The 24532-nt window shown below is 34.6% G+C and overlaps 1 protein-coding gene across 1 annotated transcript in view; it reads left to right on the top strand.

Moving 5' to 3' along the window:
* Positions 1–24532, top strand: part of LOC128664723 (phospholipid scramblase 2) — a 55489-nt gene that overhangs the window by 13777 nt on the left and 17180 nt on the right. Inside the window, exons 4-6 of the mRNA XM_053719530.1 lie at positions 18387–18414; positions 23225–23382; positions 23858–23992. Coding sequence (XP_053575505.1) covers positions 18387–18414; positions 23225–23382; positions 23858–23992 — 321 coding nt within the window. The remainder of the gene's footprint in view (positions 1–18386; positions 18415–23224; positions 23383–23857; positions 23993–24532) is intronic.

Raw genomic sequence — 24532 nt, forward strand, 5'->3', positions numbered from 1 at the left:
AATGTACTCTATCAGGAGCTGGTTTACTACATTAAACACATGTTAGATTAATGCTTCTATCCCACTTTGCTCTTCTTGTGGGAGTTATATATTCAGAGTGCAGAAGTCTCATGTTAGATTCTCTTAATCACATATCTAAGGTTGTATGTTTTGCATATTTAATACAACTGAGAATCTTATCTTCTGTTATTTGTGTTTCTATAGCTTTCTCCCAATCTTCTGTTATTCCCATTAAGCATATTTGTGATTCTTTTTTATTAATTGTTTGCATAACGATGCTAGTTCACCTATAATTAATTCTTCTGATTGCACATAATGCTTGATCTGTAGGTATAAGATGTGCCCTTAAAAAGTTTCATATTGGCTGAATAATTCCGATTTTGATTTAATTTTTGCTTTTCCCATATCAATTACATCTTTTACGTATTTAATTGTTGGTTTCCCTTCTCTTGAGAGGAAAGGAAATTGATTACCTGGGATGAAATTGGGATTGCCTTGTATGGGTATGTAGAGCTTGAGCTCTGAGCCTGATTTAAATGTTTGTTTACTTTTCTCCATTCCCATATTGTGTCTTTAATAAGGACATTATTTTTTTGAATAGTGGTTAGTTCCTTTTTTTTCTGCATATGGTAGGTATGGCAGAGCAACCAGATCTATTTTCTGTTCTAAGTCTTGCCAAATTACCTGACCACTTCCCGTTATCCATTCTATTATATATTGTGTCAATAATGCCCAGTTATAATATTGGATATTCTGCAATCCTAGGCCACCCTGTTCCTGAGAAGCTTGTAATTTACTTAATTTTTTTTTTTTATTTTTTTTTTTTATTTTTTTTTTTCTCTCTCCAGATAAAATTCCTGTTTATCCTATTTATATTCTGTAGATCTATTTTTTTTTTTTTTTTAACAAAAAGGGTAACATCTGCATAGGGTATAATAATTTAGGTAATGCAGCCATTTTTATTAATTCAACCCTTCCCATTAGATTTAAATATAATTGACTCCAGATCTTCAGATCTCTTTCAATTTGTCATATTATGGGATGATAGTTTAACTTAATTAACATATTTGGGTCTTTAGTTATCCTGATTCCTAAATATGTTATGTGTCCTTCTTCTACTTCAAATGGATATTTTAATCTCTCATTTACTTTGTGTAACTAATCAATTTTAGACTTTGTGAGATTTATTTTATATCCTGATGTATTTCCAAACAATTCAATGTTTGTAATTATGTCCTTTATGTGGTTTTGGGGATTTGCTACAAACAACAACAAAGTGTTTGCATATAAAGCTGATTTAATTTCTACATCTTCTATTTTAATGCCAAATGGAATTTTGTTCCAATAGATGGACTAAGGGTTCTAATGACAGGTTAAACAGTATCGGTGACAACGGGTATCCTTGTCGGGTGCCTCGATGTAAAGAAACTGGTTTAGATCATTCCCGTTTATGATTATATGAGTCTCTGCTTTAGAATATACATTTTCAATAAAATTAAGGAAGAATCTATTAATATTAAATCTTCCTAGCGTAACCAACATATGAGACCCTTCGACTGTCTGGTAAAGTCTTGTTCCCCTCTGAGCAATTATTCAATCTATATTTTATATAATTTGTAATATAGTTCTTTATATGTGTTGTTCATGATCTTCCCTGAACCCTACTTGTTCTCTACCTATTATATCAGTTATAATTTTAATGAGCCTATTAGTTATTATTTTCATTAAAATTTTATAATCTGCAGGGGTCTGTATGACTGAGGCAGTGTTGGATCTTTGCCTTCTTTTGGAATGACCACTGTGTTAGCTGCTTTAAATAGTTGAGATATTGCTCCTTCTCCGATATATATATATATATATATATATATATATATATATATATATATATATATATATATATATATATATATATATATTTTTATACACTCTCTGAAGAGGCTCTATTACTTTGCTTGCTAATATTTTATAAAAATCCAATGGTAATCCATCGGGTCCTGCTGCTTTAGCCGCTGGTAAGTTTAGAATAGCCTTGCTTATCTCCTCTTTCTCTATTACGGAGTTAAGTATATCTTGTTGTTCTCTCGTTATTTTGGGTAGTTTAATTTTCTCCCATATGCTGTTATCTATATTTTCTTCACATTTTTCTGATTCATTTAACTTTTCATAATAATTTCTAAATATGTTCAATATTGATTCTGTGTCTTTCATTATTTTACCCTTGTCCTTCATAGCAAGAATTTTATTACTAGTTTTCTGAGTTTTAACTGCCACTGCCAATAATTTGCCTGAGTGGTTACCCCATTTATAGTATTTTTTCCCATATTTCGTTTAATTCCTAGTTGGGTCTAGTCGATGACATAATCATCTCTTTGCTTTTTTAGCTTGGAAGTATTTTAATTGATTATTTTGTGAAAGGGACCTGTCTATAATCTGCATAGGCAATAGTCAATTGTTCGGCTATTTTTTTTTTCTGTATTTTTCCTTTGTTTATTATTGTTAATAACATAAGATGTAATACCGGCTTTTATGACAGCTTTTGCTGCTTCCCAGAATATTTGTGGGTTGTTTATAAACTGTTTATTATTTTCTTTACATTCATTCCATTTTTCTTCTAGATATTTCCTAAATGTTTCTGAATTATTTAGATAAGTTGGATAATAACATCTATTTGATTAAATATCATTGTTACTGGGGCATGGTCTGAAATTATCATCTCTCTTATTACAACTTCTGATACTTTGCCTCTGAAACTTTTAGAAGTTAAAAAGAAGTCCATTCTTGAAGATGTGTTATGTACTCTAAAAACATGAGTGTATTCCAAACTGTCAGGATTTATGATTTTCCATATGTTTTCTACCCCCAATGTGTTGCATATATAATTTAGTATTTTTTCTTAATACTTATTTTCCTTATTAATAAAGTTACTTTTTTGTTTTGTTATTGGTTCTATTGATTATTGCCCTTGGTGTTAGATTATAATCCCTTGCCATTATAATATCTAGATCAATATACTTTATTAACTCTTTTTTTTTATTTTCATCCCAAAATTTCTGATCTTTTTTTGTTCGGGCCATACAGACTACAAATTAACGGCTCTTTCTCTTCTATTTCCATAATTATAATTACATATCTTCCTTGTTTATCTATTTTGACCTTTTTTATCTTGTATACTAGATTTTTACTAACTAATATCGCTACTCCTCTAGCTGATTTTTTTATAAGAGGAGTAGAATACTTCCTTCACCCATTTCAGTTTTAATCTTTCGTGTTCAATATCTGGTAAATGCGTTTCTTGAAAACACGCTATATCGATATTGAGTTTTCTTAGTTGAGTTATAATTGCCTTTCTTTTAACTGGGGAATTTATTCCCCCAACGTTCCATGTTACTAGTTTAATCATCTATAACACTTCCAGTGATTAAATATTAGCCCCTAATGAAGAGCAAGAAGGAAATAATAATAATAATAATTAAAAAAAAAACTTTGACATCGAATTCCTGCTTAATATATAGCCCTAAGTGCATTTTAAGTTGTAGAGACTGTGTCAAACTTCTTTTCATAAATATTAACCTTCTCAGCAGCTATACCCATACATCTAACTTAGATGTGTTTCTGTCTATGTTATCTTAGACCTGTGTCATCTTATATTCTATACTTTGTTATTCAGAGAGGTTCTCATTATGAAAAAAAAAACGTATTTAATTTTTAAAACTGTTTACAGATCCAAAAAAACATAATAAATTAATTTTCATCTTTGTGACATCAATTTCCTACTTGTCACTTGGCCCTTCAAATACCTGGGCTAATAAATTCTATTTTATACTTAAAATTTTAATGATACACTTCAAGTTTTAGTTTTCCAAAGAACAAGATTCACGTTCTAAACATCCTTAGATAAATGATAATTAAAGATTATTTTGCCATCAGTAGCTTAGTATTAACAATTGCCCAGTTATCTCATTACCCCTGGGTTGTGAGTTCTGTGTTATACTTCAAACGTTAGTATTCCAATAACATTTACCTTTTCCGCATCTTTTATATTCCAAACAATTATGTTCTTTTACATCTATTTTCCTAAAACATAAATTATTTATAAGTTGTACTTTGTTATTCAAGTGGATTCAATCTTATGTGACAAAATATAAGATTATGTGTGCAGTTATTAATAATACTAATAAAAGAAGGGAAAAAAAGTGTACATCGCTGTGAAATCTATTGTGATTGAAAACTCTTGAATTATGTGTGCAGTTATTAATAAAAACAAAACGAAACACACCAATACTGTTCATCTTAGAGTCAACAATTGCCTGCTGATCACATTACCCCATTTTATGCATTATGCTAAGAAAAAAAAAAATGTTTCCTCCTTTTCTCCCTTAAATGGGCTGTTAAATTTTTTTTAATTTTTTTTTTTTTTTTTAAAAAGGAGGTATAAAAAGTTTACATTTTATTCATATGTCTTTATTTCTTCTGAGTCCAAGAATTTCTGTGCATCCTCTGGGCTGGTAAAAGTGATAGTGGTGGCTCCTATGAACATTTTCAATTTAGCCGGATACATCATTGAGATTTTCTTTTCTTCTACCAATTTGAAACAGACTGGAGAAAATTGTTTCAGTTTCCTCACCACTTCAGCTGTAATGTCTTGGAATAATAACATTTTATTATTTTGGTACTGAAGGCTCTGTAACTTTCTGTATGCTCTCAAGATCTCCATCTTGGATTGGAAGCTCAGATATTTTAATAGAACCACTCTTACTTTTCCTCCATTTCCAAGGTCATCTTTCCTTATACCGAAACGGTGTGCTCTTTCTGCTTTGAATTGGCCTTCCAGGTCCACCAATTGTGGTAGGATAATTTCAGAAAATTCCAGCAGTTTTTCAGATTTAAATGATTCGGGCAAACCGATTATCCTTAAGTTATTAAGGCGTGAGCAATATTCTAGCTCTTCCACTTTTGCCGATACCGATTTATTCTCCAACAACTTTCTCCATTTTATATACCATCTGTTTTTGGAGGTCTTCTGTGTCAGAGATTCTCTGCTCCATCTCTGATATCCTTGATGTTATCTGTCTCAATACTTGTATCACACATTCAAGTCCTGTCTGAATTTTATATATCTTGCTTGATAGCTGTAGAGTGATAGACCTGAGGATCTGTTTGTTCTACTATAGAATTCTCTATAGATATATTCGCTGCTTGTGAATGCTGGGCTGAGTTTTTCTTTTTCTCAGCACTTTTCACTTTGGGTGGCATACTGATATGTATAGTATATCTTTCCATCAGTTCCTCCACCAATTATTCCCACTTTTGCTTATGTTTGCATTCTTATCTTTTTTTTTTCCCTCCATTTTCCTTTCCTTTTTAGTACAAAGCAGGACAAATTCCCAATTGAGACTTTATGGTGGTCTGCAGTCTGATCTATCTTTGCAGTTTATAATATTTGTAGTCAGATAAGAATGACCAGGGGCAGACTATCCCTTTAGCAGTTCTCAATTTCACAGGTAAGGCACAGGAATTCCCCTGCTCCCCCCCCCTTCTCTTCTCTCCTCTACCTTTTTTTCCTATCTTTTGAATTTAACCTCTTAATTGAGGCTTTATGGCAGTCTGCGATTTAGTTCATCTTTACATTTTTATGCTGTTTTTAATCAAGTAGAAGATGTCACAAGGTTAGCTGTTGCCAAAATAGTTGTTTTATCTGCTAGTCACAACTTTTTAACCAGTATATAACTGTTTAGCAATTATCCTTTTGATTGAGGCTTTATTGGGATATGCAATCTGTATTGCTATAATCAGTCTTATATACTATGTTTCAGGGAAGTATTGCACACTTGTAGAGGAAAATAAAGTCGGCACCTACTGTTTCCCTGGTGCTTTGCTTTCATAAGGCAGGCTATCCACTTTGTCAGAGTCAGATCCTCATAGCTGCAATGCAGTCATCTTCCAGCCAGCTCAGCCAATTCCCAGCCTCTCCTGCTCTGTCCGGTGCCAATGGAGCTTTGGTGCTCCTTCTGATGTCCTTACTCCCGGCCGTGGGAGCCCATTAGACTCCTTCTTGAGTCAGATTCGCAGCAGCCTTACCGCGCTCCGTATTGCCAGTGGCAATCACTCGGCCTAGGTCTCAGTTTATTGGGGCTGATCTATGACCTAGCGGTCCAGCGAGACTCCAGATGCGAGTCTCTACCGCACGCTCCTATGCCCCGCCCAGCCGGAAGTCATCCACTTATTTGTCAATATTTAAACAGCTAATGAAACTTAAAAAAAAAAATACATCTGCATGTTATTCAGACTAATCCTTTCTTTGAATACATCATTCTATCTAGCATTTGTTTAGTGTCTAATATTCATTTATCATTGCACAAACTAGTGCAACGTCACCCCCTGAACTAATAGAGAGCAGAGGCTGTCCGTCACTCACCCTGGTCAGATCAATCCAGTTTGATTTTTATCTGTCACCTCTATGAAAACAATAGTCTTAAGAACAGTTAAAGGAACATGAAAGTCGAAATTTCATGATTAAAATAGAGCTTGCAATTTCTAAAGTCTTTTCAATGTACTTCTATTATAAATTTCTTTGTTTTCTTGACAGGCCTTGTTTGTAAAGACTACCTACCTAGGAAGTTTCAGTAACAGCAATGTATTGCTGTGCGCTAGAAACTGATTTATGGCTACACACATATACCTCGTGTGATTGACTCACATGATGTGTTCAGCTAGCTCTCAGTAGTGCATTGCTTCTTTGGAGCTGGCTTTAACTGTTGGGTTTTTTTTGTTTTTGTTTTTTATTTTTTGTTTTGTTTTGCTGGGTTTCAAATAACATAGGGGATTCCCTCTTTTTTTTTTTTTTTACATGCTACAATGCTAGCTATATATAACCACCACCTGTGCATTTACTGCATTTTTACATATAAAATCCATAAATACACGTATGTGTGTTTGTATGTATCCCAACTAAATTTTAATGTAAACATTTTACATTCCAATGTTCTTGACTATTTTTAAATATACTGTGTGTGTGTATGTATGTATATATATATATATATATATATATATATATATATATATATATATATATATATATATATATATATATATATATATATATATATATTTATTACAATAAAAAGTGCATTGGAATGTAAAATATTCATAATTACCTTCAGCTTTCGCTCCGGTGCTCTAATGTGGTTTCTGGTTAGTGCCCAAGCGATAAGTGTTAGTTTTTTTTTTTTTTTTTTTAGAACAGTGCACTTAATTGAAGTCTGAGAAAAAGAAGTTAGCGTAGTTGCGATATCGGAATTCCTGAAGTTAGTGCGCATTGGGCCTTGTTCATGTGCTAACTTTTTACTTTCAACTTGTAATACGCACGCTAACCCGCATGCATTAAAAAAGTTTACTTCTAGCACAGTTAGTGTGCGGGGGGGAAAAATGAGTGCGCCACTTGTTATCTGGCCTATAACATTACAGCTTTGCTACTGTTAAAATCACATCCCCTCTCGACAGATTATAGCATTTCAATTATCTCTAAATGGCCTTTTAACCTCCTAAAAACCTATTATGGCATAGCCGCATTCCTGTTTCACTGTTAAAAGCATAGCTGAAAATGCCCTTTAAAACAAGTTAATTTTTCTACTGTGATCTTGTGAGATTTGAAATTAAACTTCCTTTGAATGAGCAGGGAAGCCAAGTGACTGCTGTACATGCCAGATGCACAATCCTTTTGTAAATCCTAGGAATAGCTTTTTGATTGAATGCTTAAAGGGACAGTAAACTCATCATTAGACATGCATGATTCAAACAGAGCATACCATTTTAAACAACTTTCCATTTTACTTCTATTTAATTTGCTTCCTTCTGTTATCCTTCTGTTATGTGTGTGTATATATATATATATATATATATATATATATATATATATATATATATATATATATATATATATATATATATATATATATATATATATACACATATATACACATATATACACATATATACACACACACACACACACACACACACACACACACACACACACACACACACACACATATATATATATATATATATATATATATATATATATATATATATATGTGTGTGTGTATATATATATATATATATACACACACACACACACACACACACACACACACACACACACACACACACACACACACACATACATATATATATATATATATATATATATATATATATATATATATATATATATATATATATATATATATATATATATATATATATATATATATACAAATGATACCAAGAGACAGAAACAAATTTGATAATAGAAGTAAACTGGAAAGTTGTTTAAAATGATATGTTCTACCTAAATTATGAAAGAAAAAAAATTAGGCTTCTTGTCCTTTTATGGTGGGAAGTGGCTACTAAGGACATTTTTAGGCAAAGTATCTTCCTTTCTTTCATGTGATATTTTCTAGTCGGCTTTTTACAAATATGCTGCATCACTTTAAAGTGAATTAGCATTTGAATATCCTGTCCGTTGGGTATATATGCTGTGTGTGTACTTATTCATTATTCAGGTGGCTATACTACTTTAGACAGGGTCACTTCTGATGTATTAGACTACCATAGAAGTTTAAAATGAAGTTTACACATGACATACTTGGGTTGTAAGGTACCAATATTTTTGATAGCTGTTAACCGAGGAATAGATCAGAACCCACCTGCTCCATATATTAGGTTTATATTTGGATATGGTTTGTGTGCTTGTTATATTGGATCATTCAGAACAAACATAAATTATTTGAAATCAATACTAAACCCAAAAAATCATCTAAATCGCAGCTTTGCATACCTATATCAATTCTACCATCTATCCAACAACCTTTCCTTTCAGTAATTTTCAATCTTGAAGATTAACGTATTTGACCCATCAAGCTCCAAAATCTACCCAATCACTGTACCCAACGACACTTAAACATCACTCAATATAAATTCATCATTCAAAACACTTGCTTAAAGGGACATAATACTCATATGCTAAATCCCTTGAAACTGATGCAGTATAACTGTAAAAAGCTTAAAGGAAAATATCACCTGAGCATCTCTATGTAAAAAAGGAAGATATTTTACCTCACAATTTCCTCAGCTCAGCAGAGTAAGTTCTGTGTAAAAAGTTATACTCAGCTGTTGTCCAGCTGCAGGTAACAAAAAAAATAAAAAAAAAATAGAAGAAATGAACAGCAGCAAATCAGCATCAACAGTGCTGAGGTCATGAACTCTTTTACTGTGATCTCATGAGATTTCACTTAACTCTCATGAGATTTCATTGTAAAATTCCTTACACTGAATAGGGAAATAAGATGAGTGTGCACGAAAGCTCGCTCCTTCCGCTGTCCCGGGACAGACATACTGATATGCTGCTTAGAAGTCCTTTACAATGGGATGTGGCTACTGAGAAACTTTTGAGGTAAAATATCTTTCATTTTTACATAGAGCTGTTCAGGTGATATTTTCTAGTCAACTTTTTACAGCTATACTGCATCACTTTCAAGTGTTTAAACATTTGGGTATTATGGCCCTTTAATGCTGCACCCTTATTACATCTAACCATCATAAAGATATGACGCTCACTACATCTAACCTCCAGCAATGCCCTACTCAAATATTAATCAATGGATTCCCTATGTACAAAATCATCTGACACCCGGTATATCTGTTTTGAAAGGACCGTACCTCCCACACAATGGGCTTTAGATTTTTGATAATATTCTAAAAATACTGCATTTCAAAGATTAATGAAGTATTGTGGTGTAAGACATAACTAGTTTAAAATTATTTAGGAAGTGTGTTCTTTCAGGAAATTAATGTGCTCATGTGATTTATTTAACAGCTTCCAATAATTATGAACTGTGAGCAGCTGAATTTAGCAAGAAAACATACAGGACCAGATTACAAGTGGAGTGCTATTTAATGCTCCTGCTCGAGCATTAATTCTACTAGAACAAAGCTTTTTGCGCACGTCATGTTGTGCTCGTATTATGAGTTAAAAGTAAACAGTAAAAAGCCGAACTTAGACTATCGCACACGCAATACCCCATAGAAGTCAAATGAGGAAAAAAGTTTGGGGGGAAAACACACTACTCGCACGCAAACCCGATTGCATATTCTCGTGCGCTGACTGACATGAAAATATGAATATTTTACATTCCAATGTTCTTCACATAGCAGAATATGTTCTATTTTTCCATAAATACTTATTTCTATATATATCTGATTTTTTTTTTTTGCACACACACCCCCACCCCCACACATATATATATATATATATATATATATATATATATATATATATATATATATATATATATATATATATATATATATATATATATATATATATATATATATATATATATATATATATATATATATCTCAAATCAATAACAAAATAACAGCACTACTTAGTAGAAAAAATGTCAAAACAAGAAAGGGTACAAGAGTAAGGTATCGCCTACATACCCACCAATATACAATATACAAAAATACTCAGCACTCCTAACTGGTTGCAGTCAAATGATTTAATACTAATGAAATAATCATACAGTTTCAACAGTATAATACATTGAAAAACTAATGTCAAAAAGACATATCAAAAAAGGTACCTAACCTATCCTTACACAGACTCGCATACACAGACATACATAACACTCCCTCTTAGACGTCGCTAAGGAGAAAAAAAAGAGGCGTATTTACAAAAATTACACAGTTCAATTGTGTGAACCAAAAAGCCCAAGTTCATGTGTTGATACTTTGTACTCCATATATGTAATGTAACAATGTATTAGGCTTGATTGAAGCTCACTACAAACTTTATGTGAATGGTAATTTTTGTAATCCACATGTAATGTCACAAACTGACGAGCTTGATTGTAGTTTAATACACACAGTTCACTGCCAATATATCAACCACCATATATATAATGACCACCCGTTATTCTGGGTCTTACACCCTTTCGAATTGAGGTCTATCACATCAACTTGTCGTATATCCAAGACAGCTTAAGTCAGCAACACACACAGCTTAGTCACTGATGCAGTTCAAAACCTTCTGATGCTAATGCGTAAGGTGCAAAACTTGCTATAATATATATCTTCATTTCTATATTCTATGTGACACTCTTCACTGTGTGTTCTCAGTGAGACTTATTATAGCAAGTTTTGCACCTTATGCATTAGCATCAGAAGGTTTTGAAAGCAAGTTTATAATTAACTTAGTTTAATTATATATTATGTGTTGTGTGATTATCTGATACTGTTTATAATGCTGTTTAGCATTTAAAGTCTTCATTTCAAAGCTTTCAATATAATGTATTAGGTGTTACTTATGACAATTTTGAGAGGGGCCTGGTATCTAACTCCCTCACTTCCCATTGACTTACATTATAAACTGGATTTCAATTTACAACGGTTTCGATTTACAACCATTCCTTCTGGAACCTAACCCTGGCGTAAACTGAGGGCTACCTGTATATATTTACAAATACATATAACATATGTTTAGAATTGTGTTTTATATGTGTATAAATGTCTGTAAATACATATACATATATAGACACATACATACATACAGTACGTGCCCTTTGCCTGCCTTTAGACCTCATATCTTTGAGCTCATATAAAAAATTTTGGTGCAATATTTTTTTTATAGTTATTAAATGGATTTATTATGAGTGTTACTTTACTTTATAATGTATTTTTGATGTGTTTTATGCAACTTTTTTGTTTTTCGTGAAGGTTAACAAGAGCTCTGAGGACAGACTAACCCGATGTGCGTTATCTTCCATTGCGCTCAAGCGATCACGCTAATACAAGAAAAACCCAACGTGTGCAATCACCAGTGATAAACCCCTTATCCCTTGTGTGTAACTGTTAGATAGTGCTCCACTGTGATCTTCAAAGTGTTGGCAAATGAGGGAAAGACCATTCTATAGTTGAAAACGGACTATTCAATTCGTACTTAATTAAATAGGATATATGTTTTATGTTCCCCCAGCATAAATATGCTTTGTCTTCGTAAGAGATTGATGGGACTCCATTATCAGGGCATGATTCTCATACCCATACAAACTTTTCCACTTTGTATAAACAGATCTGGGATGTTAGCGGTATTTTAGATTGAGTTTAATTCATCAGTTGTAATGAAGATGCGCTATAATTTATTAATGTAGCGCTGAGATTCAAATACCCCTCGCTCACGCAACCCACTTCATAACTAAGTTTGAACAAATGAAATAAAGATAATTGTTTTTTAAGTTGTTCACCCAATCTGAAAGTTAGATGTTCATGCTTCTTTAATGAAGATGCATTTTTGTGGAGTAAGACCAAACTACTGTTTAAAAATTCTTTAGGGTGACTGTTCATACAGGAAATCTGTTGTTATTGTTTAATTTTTTTACTTCCTATCAGATTGTTGCGCAGTATGAACGGTTTTGATTTAGCAACCAAATTTCAAATGAGGAAATCCTTGTGTTTGTTTCAATGATATAGTCTTGCATCTGAAATCCTTATTCTCTCTTCCAGATACAGAATTTGCTTAAACAGAAAAACTGTTTTGTTTATTTAAAAAAAAAAAAAAAAAAAAGGTTTATTTTAATTGTTTGCTTGAGTATTGAAGTGTCTACATTTTGGGTCATATTATCTTGTTTGGTAAGGTTGAGGGGGATAGCCTTTTTTAAATGAATATGAAATTTATCACTTTTCTGTTGTTTTTTTTACCATACATCTACACGCTCAAACTGGAGTGGGTACGCATCTCATGCCACTGGAATGACTTGCATACCTAGTTGCTCAACAGGCACTCAAAGCATAGGTTATATGCAGTGAACTATGCAGTTAACCCCAGACAGGCATAGTTGCAAACCCTAATAGGAAAAATAACATATAAATACTCCCTGCCAAACACAACACACACAACTCCCGCATACACTTACATGCACATAGCTAGGTACTTTGCATCTCAGTGTGTTTGAAGTTTTAAGTTAGCAACCATGTGTTGCTGTAGATAAGGGTCCCAGGTAAAAAGACGCAGCACCTGGGTATATCACCATTTGGGCAAATTCTGTAACTAACTTTTTGTTTTTAATCTAGCTGAATGCATTTAGATGTGTGCATTATTTAATCTCCTACAATCTATTCATATTTTTCTATTTAGGGCAATGACCTAAAGAAATCGGCTCTTTTACATTAAAAATAAACAAAGTAAAACCCCCCACCCACCAAACCCCAAAATAAAAAAAAACTAACACTAATAAACCTAAACTACCCATTGCCCCTAAAGGGGCATTTGTATGGGCATTGCCCTTAAAAGGGCATTCAGCTCTTTTTCACTGCCCTTAAAAGTGCATTCAGCTCTTTTGCAAATTGCCCAATAAACCCTAATCTTAAAAAACAAACCCCCCAAAAAATAAAAAAAAACACTAAAGCCCCAAATAGGTACTCATGGTTTCAGAAGTCCGGTGGAGAAGGTCTTCTTCCAGGCTGGTCCATCATCTTCATCCACAGCGAAGGTCCGGAGCGGTCTTCCCAGATGTGGCGGTCTACCCAGATGTGCGCGGAGCGAAGACGACGCAGAGAGGAGGTCCAGAGCGGTCTTCCCAGATGTGGCGATCCTCAGCGGTGGTCATCGGCGGCGATCCTCTGCGAAGGCGTGGAGGTTCCTCTTCATGCGATCGTCCACCGCACACTGAAGATTGAATTCAAGGTACCCCATATTTATTGGGGTACCTTGCATTCCTATTGGCTGAAATTTTCAAAATCAGCCAATAGGATGAGCTACTGAAATCTTATTGGCTGATTTGAACAGCCAATAGGATTTCAGTAGCTCTAATCCTATTGGCTGTTTTGAAAAATTCAGCCAATAGGAATGCAAGGTACTCCAAATTGATTGTTGTACCTTGCATCAATATTCAGTATACGATGGACATCGGATGAAGAGGAGCCTCCATGCTGCCGAGGACCACCGCCGCTGCCACAGATGACCACCACCGAGGATCGCCACATCTGGGAAGACTGCTCCGGACCTCCACTCCGTGGCGCCTTGCTTTGGATTAAGATGATGGACCAGCCTGGAAGCAGACGTTTTTTTTTCTTTTTTTTTTCTTTTTTTGTTTTTTTAGATTAGGGTTCATTGGGCAATTTCAAAAAGAGCTGAATGCCCTTTTAAGGGCAGTGAAAAAGAACTGAATGCCCTTTTAAGTGCAATGCCCATACAAATGCCCCTTTAGGGGCAATGGGTAGTTTAGGTTTATTAGTGTTAGTTTTTTTTATTTTGGGGGGTTTGGTGGGTGGTGGGTTTTACTGTTAGGGGGGACTTTGTTTATTTTTAATGTAAAAGAGCTGATTTCTTTAGGGCTATTGGTAGTTTAGTATTAGATTAGGGGGTGTTTTTATTTTGGGGGGGGATATTTTATTTTTATAGGGGTATTAGTTTAGGTTTAATTTTATTATTTTGGATAGCTTTGTTTATTTATTTTTCTGTATTTTTACTTTTTAATTTTTTGTACCTCTGGGAGTTACATTTTTAACCTCTAGGCAGGCTTATCAACTAGTAAGAGTAAGAGATAAGCAAAGACATGATTTATACTTGTCAAAATGTGTTCCTGCCATGTAATTCAGCAATTAAAAAAATTCTACGTACACAAAAAGAAACACTCAATCATGAAACAGCCCCCCCCCCCAAAAAAAAAAAAAAAGGATAAAAGCTTGTTTTATGGTTAGTTACCACCCCAGTAACAATCTCTCTTTTCTATACAAAATCAGTTTTGGAAATATACGTGTGGCATATCAATGTCTCTTGTTCAGAGATAGAATGGCTGGTATTACTGTGCTCCTTTTATTTTTTGTTGTTGTAAAGACAAGACTAGTGTGATATATTACAGAAAATTATTCAAGAACAAAGCTTTTAACCTTTATGAATTGGGCAGAACATGGATATATATATATAACATTACTTACATTTCATCACCATTTGCTCGAATTATCACAGGGAAACCCATCATTCTTTAATTCACTTGTAAACAGATATGGGATGGTATCAATATGTCAATCTGAGTGTTGGCTGCTCTCAATATATCAATACAAATCAATCTGGATGTATAACATACAATGTAGCTGCTTAAAATTGAGTGAGTTATACTGGGGTAGCTCTAACCTGATCGTTGCACCACTTCAAACACATATCAGTGTATTTCCAAACATCAGAAACTTTCTTGTCTCTTGTGGTTCCCCTGGTCTAAAATGGTACATGCCCACTGGCAGCTACAAGGATGCTGGGATTGCGGCAAAGCTGAGTAGTATACACAATCATTAAGAAAAGAAATAGCACCCAGCGGATAATATAAAATATTCATTTTATTTAACCTTTTGTTAAAAACAAGAGGTCTCTATTGAAACTGGACACGGCCCACACATATATGAGGCCCATCTAACACTGCAATCAGTAGTGAAATTGAGAAAGGGAGTCCTGGTGGGATCTGGACTCCATCTGCATTGTGTCAGGCCTCTGTGTTCTCCCATCCCTGCAAAATGGGGCTCACAGTGTAAAGTGTGTGGATTTGACATTGCAAAAATTATGGAAGGGTTTCCAACAACAGTGTTGTTGTACAGAAAAACCTGCCCCCCCCCCCCTATTTGTACAGGGAGGCTGCACAAGTGCACATCCTCTGGCAAAGAGTAATGAAGAGGGTTATATGTTATGTTTAATGAATACAACAAATGATGGTCTTAACCTCAATAACCTGCCTCTGTTAGTTATTTTGAAACGTTTAGGTGTGGTGGGCTACCTGCTAACAGCCTTCTAGACATTTAATCCCTTATGTACAATCAATTACTCACTTTCGTAAGAACATTTTTTAACTAGAAAAAAGTCCCAACATAGAAGTGTGCAACCATAAAATAATTCTTGCTCTTAGTAGAGAAGAGAAATAAACTAAGCGGTTATAATGTTATTGTCAATCTTGTAGTGCAATGTGCGTACATAACTGGTAGGAAGAAAAATCAATAACTAGTTGTATAAATACTTTTAACCTGACCACATGAGTTGACATTGTCGTAGCAGAATGGTTATAATATATTCTCCTTTTGTCCAGGGCTGTAACTGAGTGATTTGCAACAGATGTATGATCTTGCAGAGAGAGAAAGAGAAAGATGCAGTGAGAATTATAGAAAAGTATATATGCTACGTATAGATTTTATTAACTACAGACAACATTCAATCTGGGTTATCGAACAGATTAAATAATACTTATAACTATCAAATATTAGTTGACAAAAATCTATTTATTAATAATCACAAGAATTAACAATTAATACAATAACTGAGTTTGGAAGGTATCCGATTAACATTTCAGTTCCAGTTCACTGTAATTATGTATATCTTAGACCAATCAGCTTAGTCCATACCATGGGGCCAAATTATCAAGCTCCGAATGGAGCTTGATGTCCCTGTTTCGGCGCAAGCCTTCAGGCTCGCTGGAAACGGAAGTTATAAAGCAGCTGTCTAAAGACCTCTGCTCCATAACTGATCTGCTGCCTTTGAGGCTGCGGTCTTCAATCCGCCCGATCCTATACAATTGGGCTGATTGACACCCCCTGCTAGTGGCCGATTGGCTGCGAATCTGCAGGGGGCGGCATTGCACAAGCAGTTCACAAGAACTGCTTGTGCAATGATAAATGCCGACAGCTTATGCTGTCGGCATTTATCGATGTGTGGCGGACATAATACGCTACAGCGTATCAAGTCCGTCCGCCCTTTAATAAATCGGCCCCATGAGTAAAAAGCTAAATATATATTTTAACATCCTTATAAGACTTCATGAATTTGCCAAAGGTATAGATAATTCTATTTTAACTTTACTCATGTGTAGTTCAATAGCATTACTTACTTAATAGTAATGTAAAATAACTTTAATCCTATCAAGCACTAAATAGTGTCTTTGATTGTCATGAGCAACTGTTAATGTTAATGTCACTGTTCTAAATGTAATGTCCTTCAAATGGATTTAACCCATTGCTAACTAAATCCTGACTAATATCAATCCTTATTCCAATACTATCTTATCCTATAATAATTATATTTTATAACTCCACAGACGACATCATGGTTGTTTGACTAGGGCTGTATTAAACATTAATACTCTTGTAACAATAAATCAAATTATTACATAAAGTAATACATACACTTGTATATAAACGGTCTTCCATCAAGCAGTGTTTTTTTTGTTTTGTTTAAAACCGGTGCTCATTGATTATTGATTGATATTTTGTGCTCAGTAAGTTTGAGAAAAACAAAGGGACAAAGTTGTTTATGATGCTTGATGTACTTTGCAGCATTCTCTTGTGGAAACTAGAGTATTTACATGAGGATTACAAATATTACCTATATTATATGACATGGCAGAGGTGGTGAGTACCCCCACAAAAAAAGCTGTGGTTATGTATATAGCTTGTAATCTGTCTATCAGGAAAGACATATGTTTCTATCTGTAACCGTAATTATTAGGAGTAGAGGTGTCTTAGCCTGTGCTGACCAGCTGTCCCCTGTTGCTACCTCTCTCTTTTTTTGCATCATCCCACTTATCTTACTTACCTCTATTTAAAGGGACATTCTACTCAAAACATTGGAGCCATGCATATAAAAGAACACCATTTAAACATCTTGAAATATTTTTTGCCTGAAAAATAAACTGAAAATGATACCAGATAAAAAAAAAATCAATACATCCATACCAGTTGTGTGCTTCCTGGTCATTAGCCGATACGGATAATACCCACGTCTCTATTGATTGAGAGCGACATGCCTTTGCAATCCTGATACAACAACAATTGTTTTTCTTTTTGTTTTTTTTTTAATACAATTGTAATTTTTTAAATGTGGTCTATTAGATGAAATATAAACAATATTAATGTCTTATTGGCCTCTGCACATCCATGATCTGAAACATTTACTAGTAGGGAGAACTAGCAGAGTTAGAGGAATATGTTTACACATAGGATAACAGAATTCATTCATTTGTCAAGTTATTGTTTGCACTTCATTCAAATTAGTCCTAATGAGCCTGGGCAAAGTCATCCAAGGCAGAAATACACTCCTGATTAGCAGCCCAGGAAAACAATGAGCCCATAGATATAGAAAAGACTTGTTGTTAGTCCGTGATGATGGTATATTCAGATTTATATGTTATATGTAGAATTTTATACAATTTCAAAATAGGTTTAGATTTAGGCTTTTGGATAAACATATAACAACCATGACAATGACCTTAGAAGGCACCCAAAGATAATAAAAACTGCCTGCTTTTAATACCCTTTACTGATTAACCTTTATTTGGTCTATTTCTAGGTAGAAGAGTTTTTTTTAAGGAAACAAGGTAATGAGAATATACAGATCTTGGGGATGGTATTGTTTCCGCTCATTCTCTTTGTTTTTTTATTTTTTTGTTAAATGCCATATGTATTAATTTTTAATGTAACAGTAAATTTTACATCTTAACGTTGCTCCTCGTTTATAACACTGAACATAATATTACTTTGTGTGTGTATGTATGTATATGTATATGTGTGTGTATGTGTGTATATATATGTGTGTGTGTGTGTGTGTGTGTGTGTATATATATATATATATACACACACACACACACACACACACACACACACACACACACACTGTGTGTGTGTGTATGTATATATATGTATATATATATACTCCAATAATCCTCCAGACTCCACAAACTGTAGAACCAGCAAGTCCACTACTACTTACACACCCATTTGAGCCAAAGAGAGAACATTGAAAATCCTCACAGATCCTATTTCAATAGACTTATAAATACTTTGTTAATTTTTCACACCTCTTACCTATAGATGCTTTTTTCTCCCAATTGTCAGATTGCACGTCTAAGCGTTTCATGCTTCCATTTTCAATTCATGCACGTTCACTTCACATATTAACAAACATCCGGCTAGATTACAAGTTTTGTTGGTAAAAACTTGTGGAGCTAACACACCTTTTTTTTCTAGCGCTCACTTTAAACAACGCTGGTATTACAAGTTTTCTGAATGGCTTCGTTAGCCTCAGAAAAGTGAGCGTTGAGCAAAATTTAGCTCCACTTCTCCCTGTAATACCAGCGTTGCTTACGGTAGCGGTAAGCTGGAAAAACGTGCTCGTGCACGATCTCCCCATAGGATAAAATGGGGCTGAGCTGGCTGAAAAAACCCCAACAACTGCAAAAAAGCAGCGTTCAGCTCCTAACGCAGCCCCATTGTTTCCTATGGGGAAACACTTTCTAAGTCTACACCTAACACCCTAAAAGGAACCCCAAGTCTAAACACCCCTAACCTTACACTTATTAACCCCTAATCTGCCGCCCCCAACATCGTCGCCACCTGCATAATATTATTAACCCCTAATCTGCCGCTCCGGACACCGCCGCCACTTACATTATCCCTATGAATCCCTAATCTGCTGCCCCTAACATCGCCGACACCTATATTATATTTATTAACCCCTAATCTGCTGCCCCCCTAACGTCGCCGCCACCTACCTACACTTATTAACCCCTTATCTGCCAACAGGACATCGCCGCCACTATAATAAATGTATTAACCCCTAAACCGCCACACCCTAAACCGCCGCACTCCCGCCTAGCAAACACTATAATACATTTTATTAACCCCTAATCTGCCCTCCCTAACATCACCGCCACCTACCTACAATTATTAACCCCTAATCTCCCGCCCCCAACGTCGCCGCTACTATAATAGTTATTAACCCCTAAACCTAAGTCTAACCCTAACACCTCCCTAACTTAAATATAATTTAAATAAAACAAAATAAAATTACTATAATTAAATAAATTAATCCTATTTAAAACTAAATACTTACCTATAAAATAAACTTTAATATAGCTACAATATAACCAATAGTTACATTGTAGCTATTTTAGGATTTATATTTATTTTACAGGCAACTTTGTATTTATTTTAACTAGGTACAATAGCTATTAAATAGTTAAGAACTATTTAATAACTACCTAGTTAAAATAATTACAAAATTACCTGTAAAATAAATCCTAACCTAAGTTACAAATACACCTAACACTACACTATCAATAAATTAATTAAATAAATTAACTACAATTATCTAACATAAAATACAATTAAATAAACTAAACTATATTAGAAAAAAACAAACACTAAATTACAAAAAATAAAAAAATATTGTAATTTTAATCTAATTACACCTAATCTAAGCCCCCTAATAAAATAAAAAAGCCCCCCAAAATAATCAAATTCCCTATCCTAAACTAAATTACAAAGTAATCAGCACTTTTACCAGCCCTTAAAAGGGCTTTTCGCGGGGCATTGCCCCAAAGTAATCAGCTCTTTTACCTGTAAAAAAAAAATACAAGACCACCCCAACATTAAAATCTACCACCCACACACTCCTACTCTAAAACCCACCCAATCCCCCCTTAAAAAACCTAACACTAACCCCCTGAAGATCACACTACCTTGAGCCGTGTTCACCCAGCCAGGCCAAATTCTTCATCCAATCTGGGCGATGTGGTCCTCCATCCGGCAGAAGTCTTCATCCAAGCGGGGCAGAAGAGGTCCTCCAATCCGGCAGAAGTCTTCATCAATCCGCGGCTCCATCTTCAAGACCTCTGATGCGGAACATCCTCCTCGGCCGACAGACTAACGACGTCATCCAAGATGGCGTCCCTCGATTTCTGATTGGCTGATAGGATTCTATCAGCCAATCGGAATTAAGGTAGGAAAAATCCGATTGGTTGATTTAATCAGCCAATCAGATTGAAGTTCAATCCGATTGGCTTATTGGATCAGCCAATAGAATTGACCTTGCATTCTATTGGCTGATCCAATCGGAATTTTCCTACCTTAATTCCGATTGGCTGATAGAATCCTATCAGCCAATCGGAATTCGAGGGACGCCATCTTGGTTGACGTAATTTAAAGGAACCTTCATTCGTCGTTAGTCTGTCGGCCGAGGAGGATGTTCCGCGTCGGAGGTCTTGAAGATGGAGCCGCGGATGGATGAAGACTTCTGCCGAATGGAGGACCTCTTCTGCCTCGCTTGGATGAAGACTTCTGTCGGATGGAGGACCACATCGCCCGGATTGGATGAAGAATTCGGCCCGGCTGGGTGAACACGACTCAAGGTAGGGTGATCTTCAGGGGGTTAGTGTTAGGTTTTTTAAGGGGGGATTGGGTGGGTTTTAATGTTGGGGGGGGGTCTTGTATTGATTACTTTGGGGCAATGCCCTGCAAAAAGCCCTTTTAAGGGCTGGTAAAAGAGCTGATTACTTTGTAATTTAGTTTAGGATAGGGAATTTTATTATTTTGGGGGGCTTTTTTATTTTATTAGGGGGCTTAGATTAGGTGTAATTAGATTAAAATTCTTGTAATTTTTTTTATTTTTTGTAATTTAGTGTTTGTTTTTTTGTAATATAGTTTAGTTTATTTAATTGTATTTTATGTTAGATAATTAGTTAATTTATTTAATTAATTTATTGATAGTGTAGTGTTAGGTGTATTTGTAACTTAGGTTAGGATTTATTTTACAGGTAATTTTGTAATTATTTTAACTAGGTAGCTATTAAATAGTTATTAACTATTTAATAGCTATTGTACCTAGTTAAAATAAATACAAAGTTGCCTGTAAAATAAATATAAATCCTAAAATAGCTACAATGTAACTATTAGTTATATTGTAGCTATATTAGGGTTTATTTTATAGGTAAGTATTTAGTTTTAAATAGGATTAATTTATTTAATTATAGTAATTTTATTTCGTTTTATTTAAATTATATTTAAGTTAGGGAGGTGTTAGGGTTAGACTTAGGTTTAGGGGTTAATAACTTTATTATAGTAGCGGCGACGTTGGGGGCAGGAGATTAGGGGTTAATAATTGTAGGTAAGTGGTGGCTATGTTAGGGAGGGCAGATTAGGTGTTAATAAAATGTATTATAGTGTTTGCGAGGCGGGAGTGCGACGGTTTAGGGGTTAATACATTTATTATAGTGGCGGCGATGTCCGGTCGGCAGATTAGGGGTTAATAAGTGTAGGTAGGTGGCGGCGACGTTGGGGGCGGCAGATTAGGGGTTAATAAATATAATGTAGGTGTCGGCAATGTTAGGGGCAGCAGATTAGGGGTTCATAGGTATAATGTAGGTGGCGGCGGTGTCCGGTCGGCAGATTAGGGGTTAAATAATTTTATTATAGTGTTTGCGATGTGGGGGGCCTCGGTTTAGGGGTTCATAGGTAGTTTATGGGTGTTAGTGTACTTTGTAGCACTGTAGTTAAGAGCTTTATGTTACGGCATTAACCCATAAAACTCTTAACTACTAACTTTTATATGCGTTGGGAGTCTTGGAGGTAGAGGATGTACCGCTCACTTCTTCCAAGACTTGTAATACCAGGGTTAGCCAAATCCCATTAAAAAGATAGGATATGCAATTGACGTAAGGGGATTTGCAGTATGGAAAATTTGCGGGAAAAAAAGTGAGCGGTACACCTGTACCTCCCTGACTCGTAATACCAGCGGGCATTAAAAAGCAGCGTTAGGACCCCTTAACGCTGCTTTTTAAAGCTAACGCCGAACTCGTAATCTAGCAGATACTTTCTTCCCTGTTTGATTTAAACATAATCTTAACTTGCATCTTATGACATAACATGCTCAGATATAAAATGTTGCAAAAGTACTCATTCTTGAATGCAATAAAGTTTTTATAAATAGAAAGAATGTGGATTTTAAGCATATACTGGTACACAGTGATTTATATAGTAAAATATAGAACCCTAAGTAGAGTTTGAAGCAATACACAAGAATACATCACATATACACACACACATACTGTATGTATGTATGTGTGTATGTGTGTGTATATATATATATATATATATATATAATATATATATATATATATATATATATATATATATATATATATATATATATATAACAATTTTATTTTGGAGAAATATTGTTTTCAGAAAACATAATTTGTTATATGTTTTACTATTGTAACATGATTGGTATTTACATTATTATTACATGTTAAATAATCCATCTAATGAAAAACTTTTGCAACCTCATATGATTTGCCATATAAGGTTATTAAACATAGCAAATAAATATGTCAATCCATTACAACTTAGTTTTTCAGACCAGTGGAGGGCAGAATCTCTTCTCCATAATTCAAGACCCAGAATGTTGTGGACCACCTCTAAACATATATCTGAGAAACTTTCAAAGGAGGGATGTTATCAAGATCCATATGGCATCATCGGAAAATTGTTGTGGAGATTATTCACTTGTAAGTTAAGGGATGCTCCAAGTAAGTTCAGCCAGGGACACATAACCAAAGCCCAGTAAGAACACTTTGACCAAGAATGGTTATTATAAACAGACTAAAGTATGAATCTCTTGAAAAGAAAAGTGGTATATGTGAACAATTATTATTGCAATAACAGGGCTAACAGGGGTGATAAAACAGCAAGACCACTGACAGTCTTACATTTAGTGTATTGTAGGAAGTGTTACTGCCCATTACTAGAGGATCTCACTATCCCTCTAACCAAACTGTGCTCCAGCTCCTCCCACCAGCAGCAGCAGTGTTTATTTAAGTGTTTCTGTTCTCTATCCAGAGGGAACATAGTTTCTCCTGCAAAAATAGTGCAGGAACTCTGTTCCCATGCGTTCCCGCTCGACTTGACCCCTGAATGCAAGTAAATATGTACTATTCAAAGACATTTGTTTTGACTTTCTTATGTTTACAAATCTCTTTCCAGGTGCAGGTTGAAGCCCCACAAGGACATCCTATTGGTTATATTGAATCATGCTATACTACAGGCACACCAAAGTTCTTCATCCACAATGCATACAAAAAACACATATTCACTGTTGTCTGTGATGATCCAATAGAGGTTTGTTTATATTGCACAACTTATATGTCTATTCTCAATCTCACCATAAAAGGATCTGTTCCTCTAGTCTTGAAGTGACTGAACACCTTTAATTTTGACTTCCATGTTATTTTAAGTTTTATGATTCAGATAGAGTGCACACATTAAAATGTTGCAGTTTACTTCTGTTATCACATGTGTCTATTTCTGCTTTTCAAAACCTAGCTGCTTTCTATAAAGGCATACTAAGATAGACGTGGAAGTGTGCATGTGTCTTTGTGTAGTATTATATGGCTGCAGTGTTTGTAATAATGTTTGTAGCAATGTTCTACATATAGTATAAAGATAATGTCCCTTTAAAATACTGTTTAGAATGATCTGTTAGAGAGACAAAGGGAGGCCACTTTCCTCACACACAGCTATGACAAGACGTTAGTTATATGGACAAAATGGAGTCTTCTCAAACTTGGTATAAGAGCACTTTATTTTTTTACAGCTTTTGCAGTCTATCTAGTCTATTTAAATGTTCAGCCTTACTTGAGACTGCGCTATTCTTGCCCC

The sequence above is a fragment of the Bombina bombina genome, chromosome 6, assembly GCF_027579735.1.
Source record: "Bombina bombina isolate aBomBom1 chromosome 6, aBomBom1.pri, whole genome shotgun sequence".
NCBI classification, from domain to species: domain Eukaryota; kingdom Metazoa; phylum Chordata; class Amphibia; order Anura; family Bombinatoridae; genus Bombina; species Bombina bombina.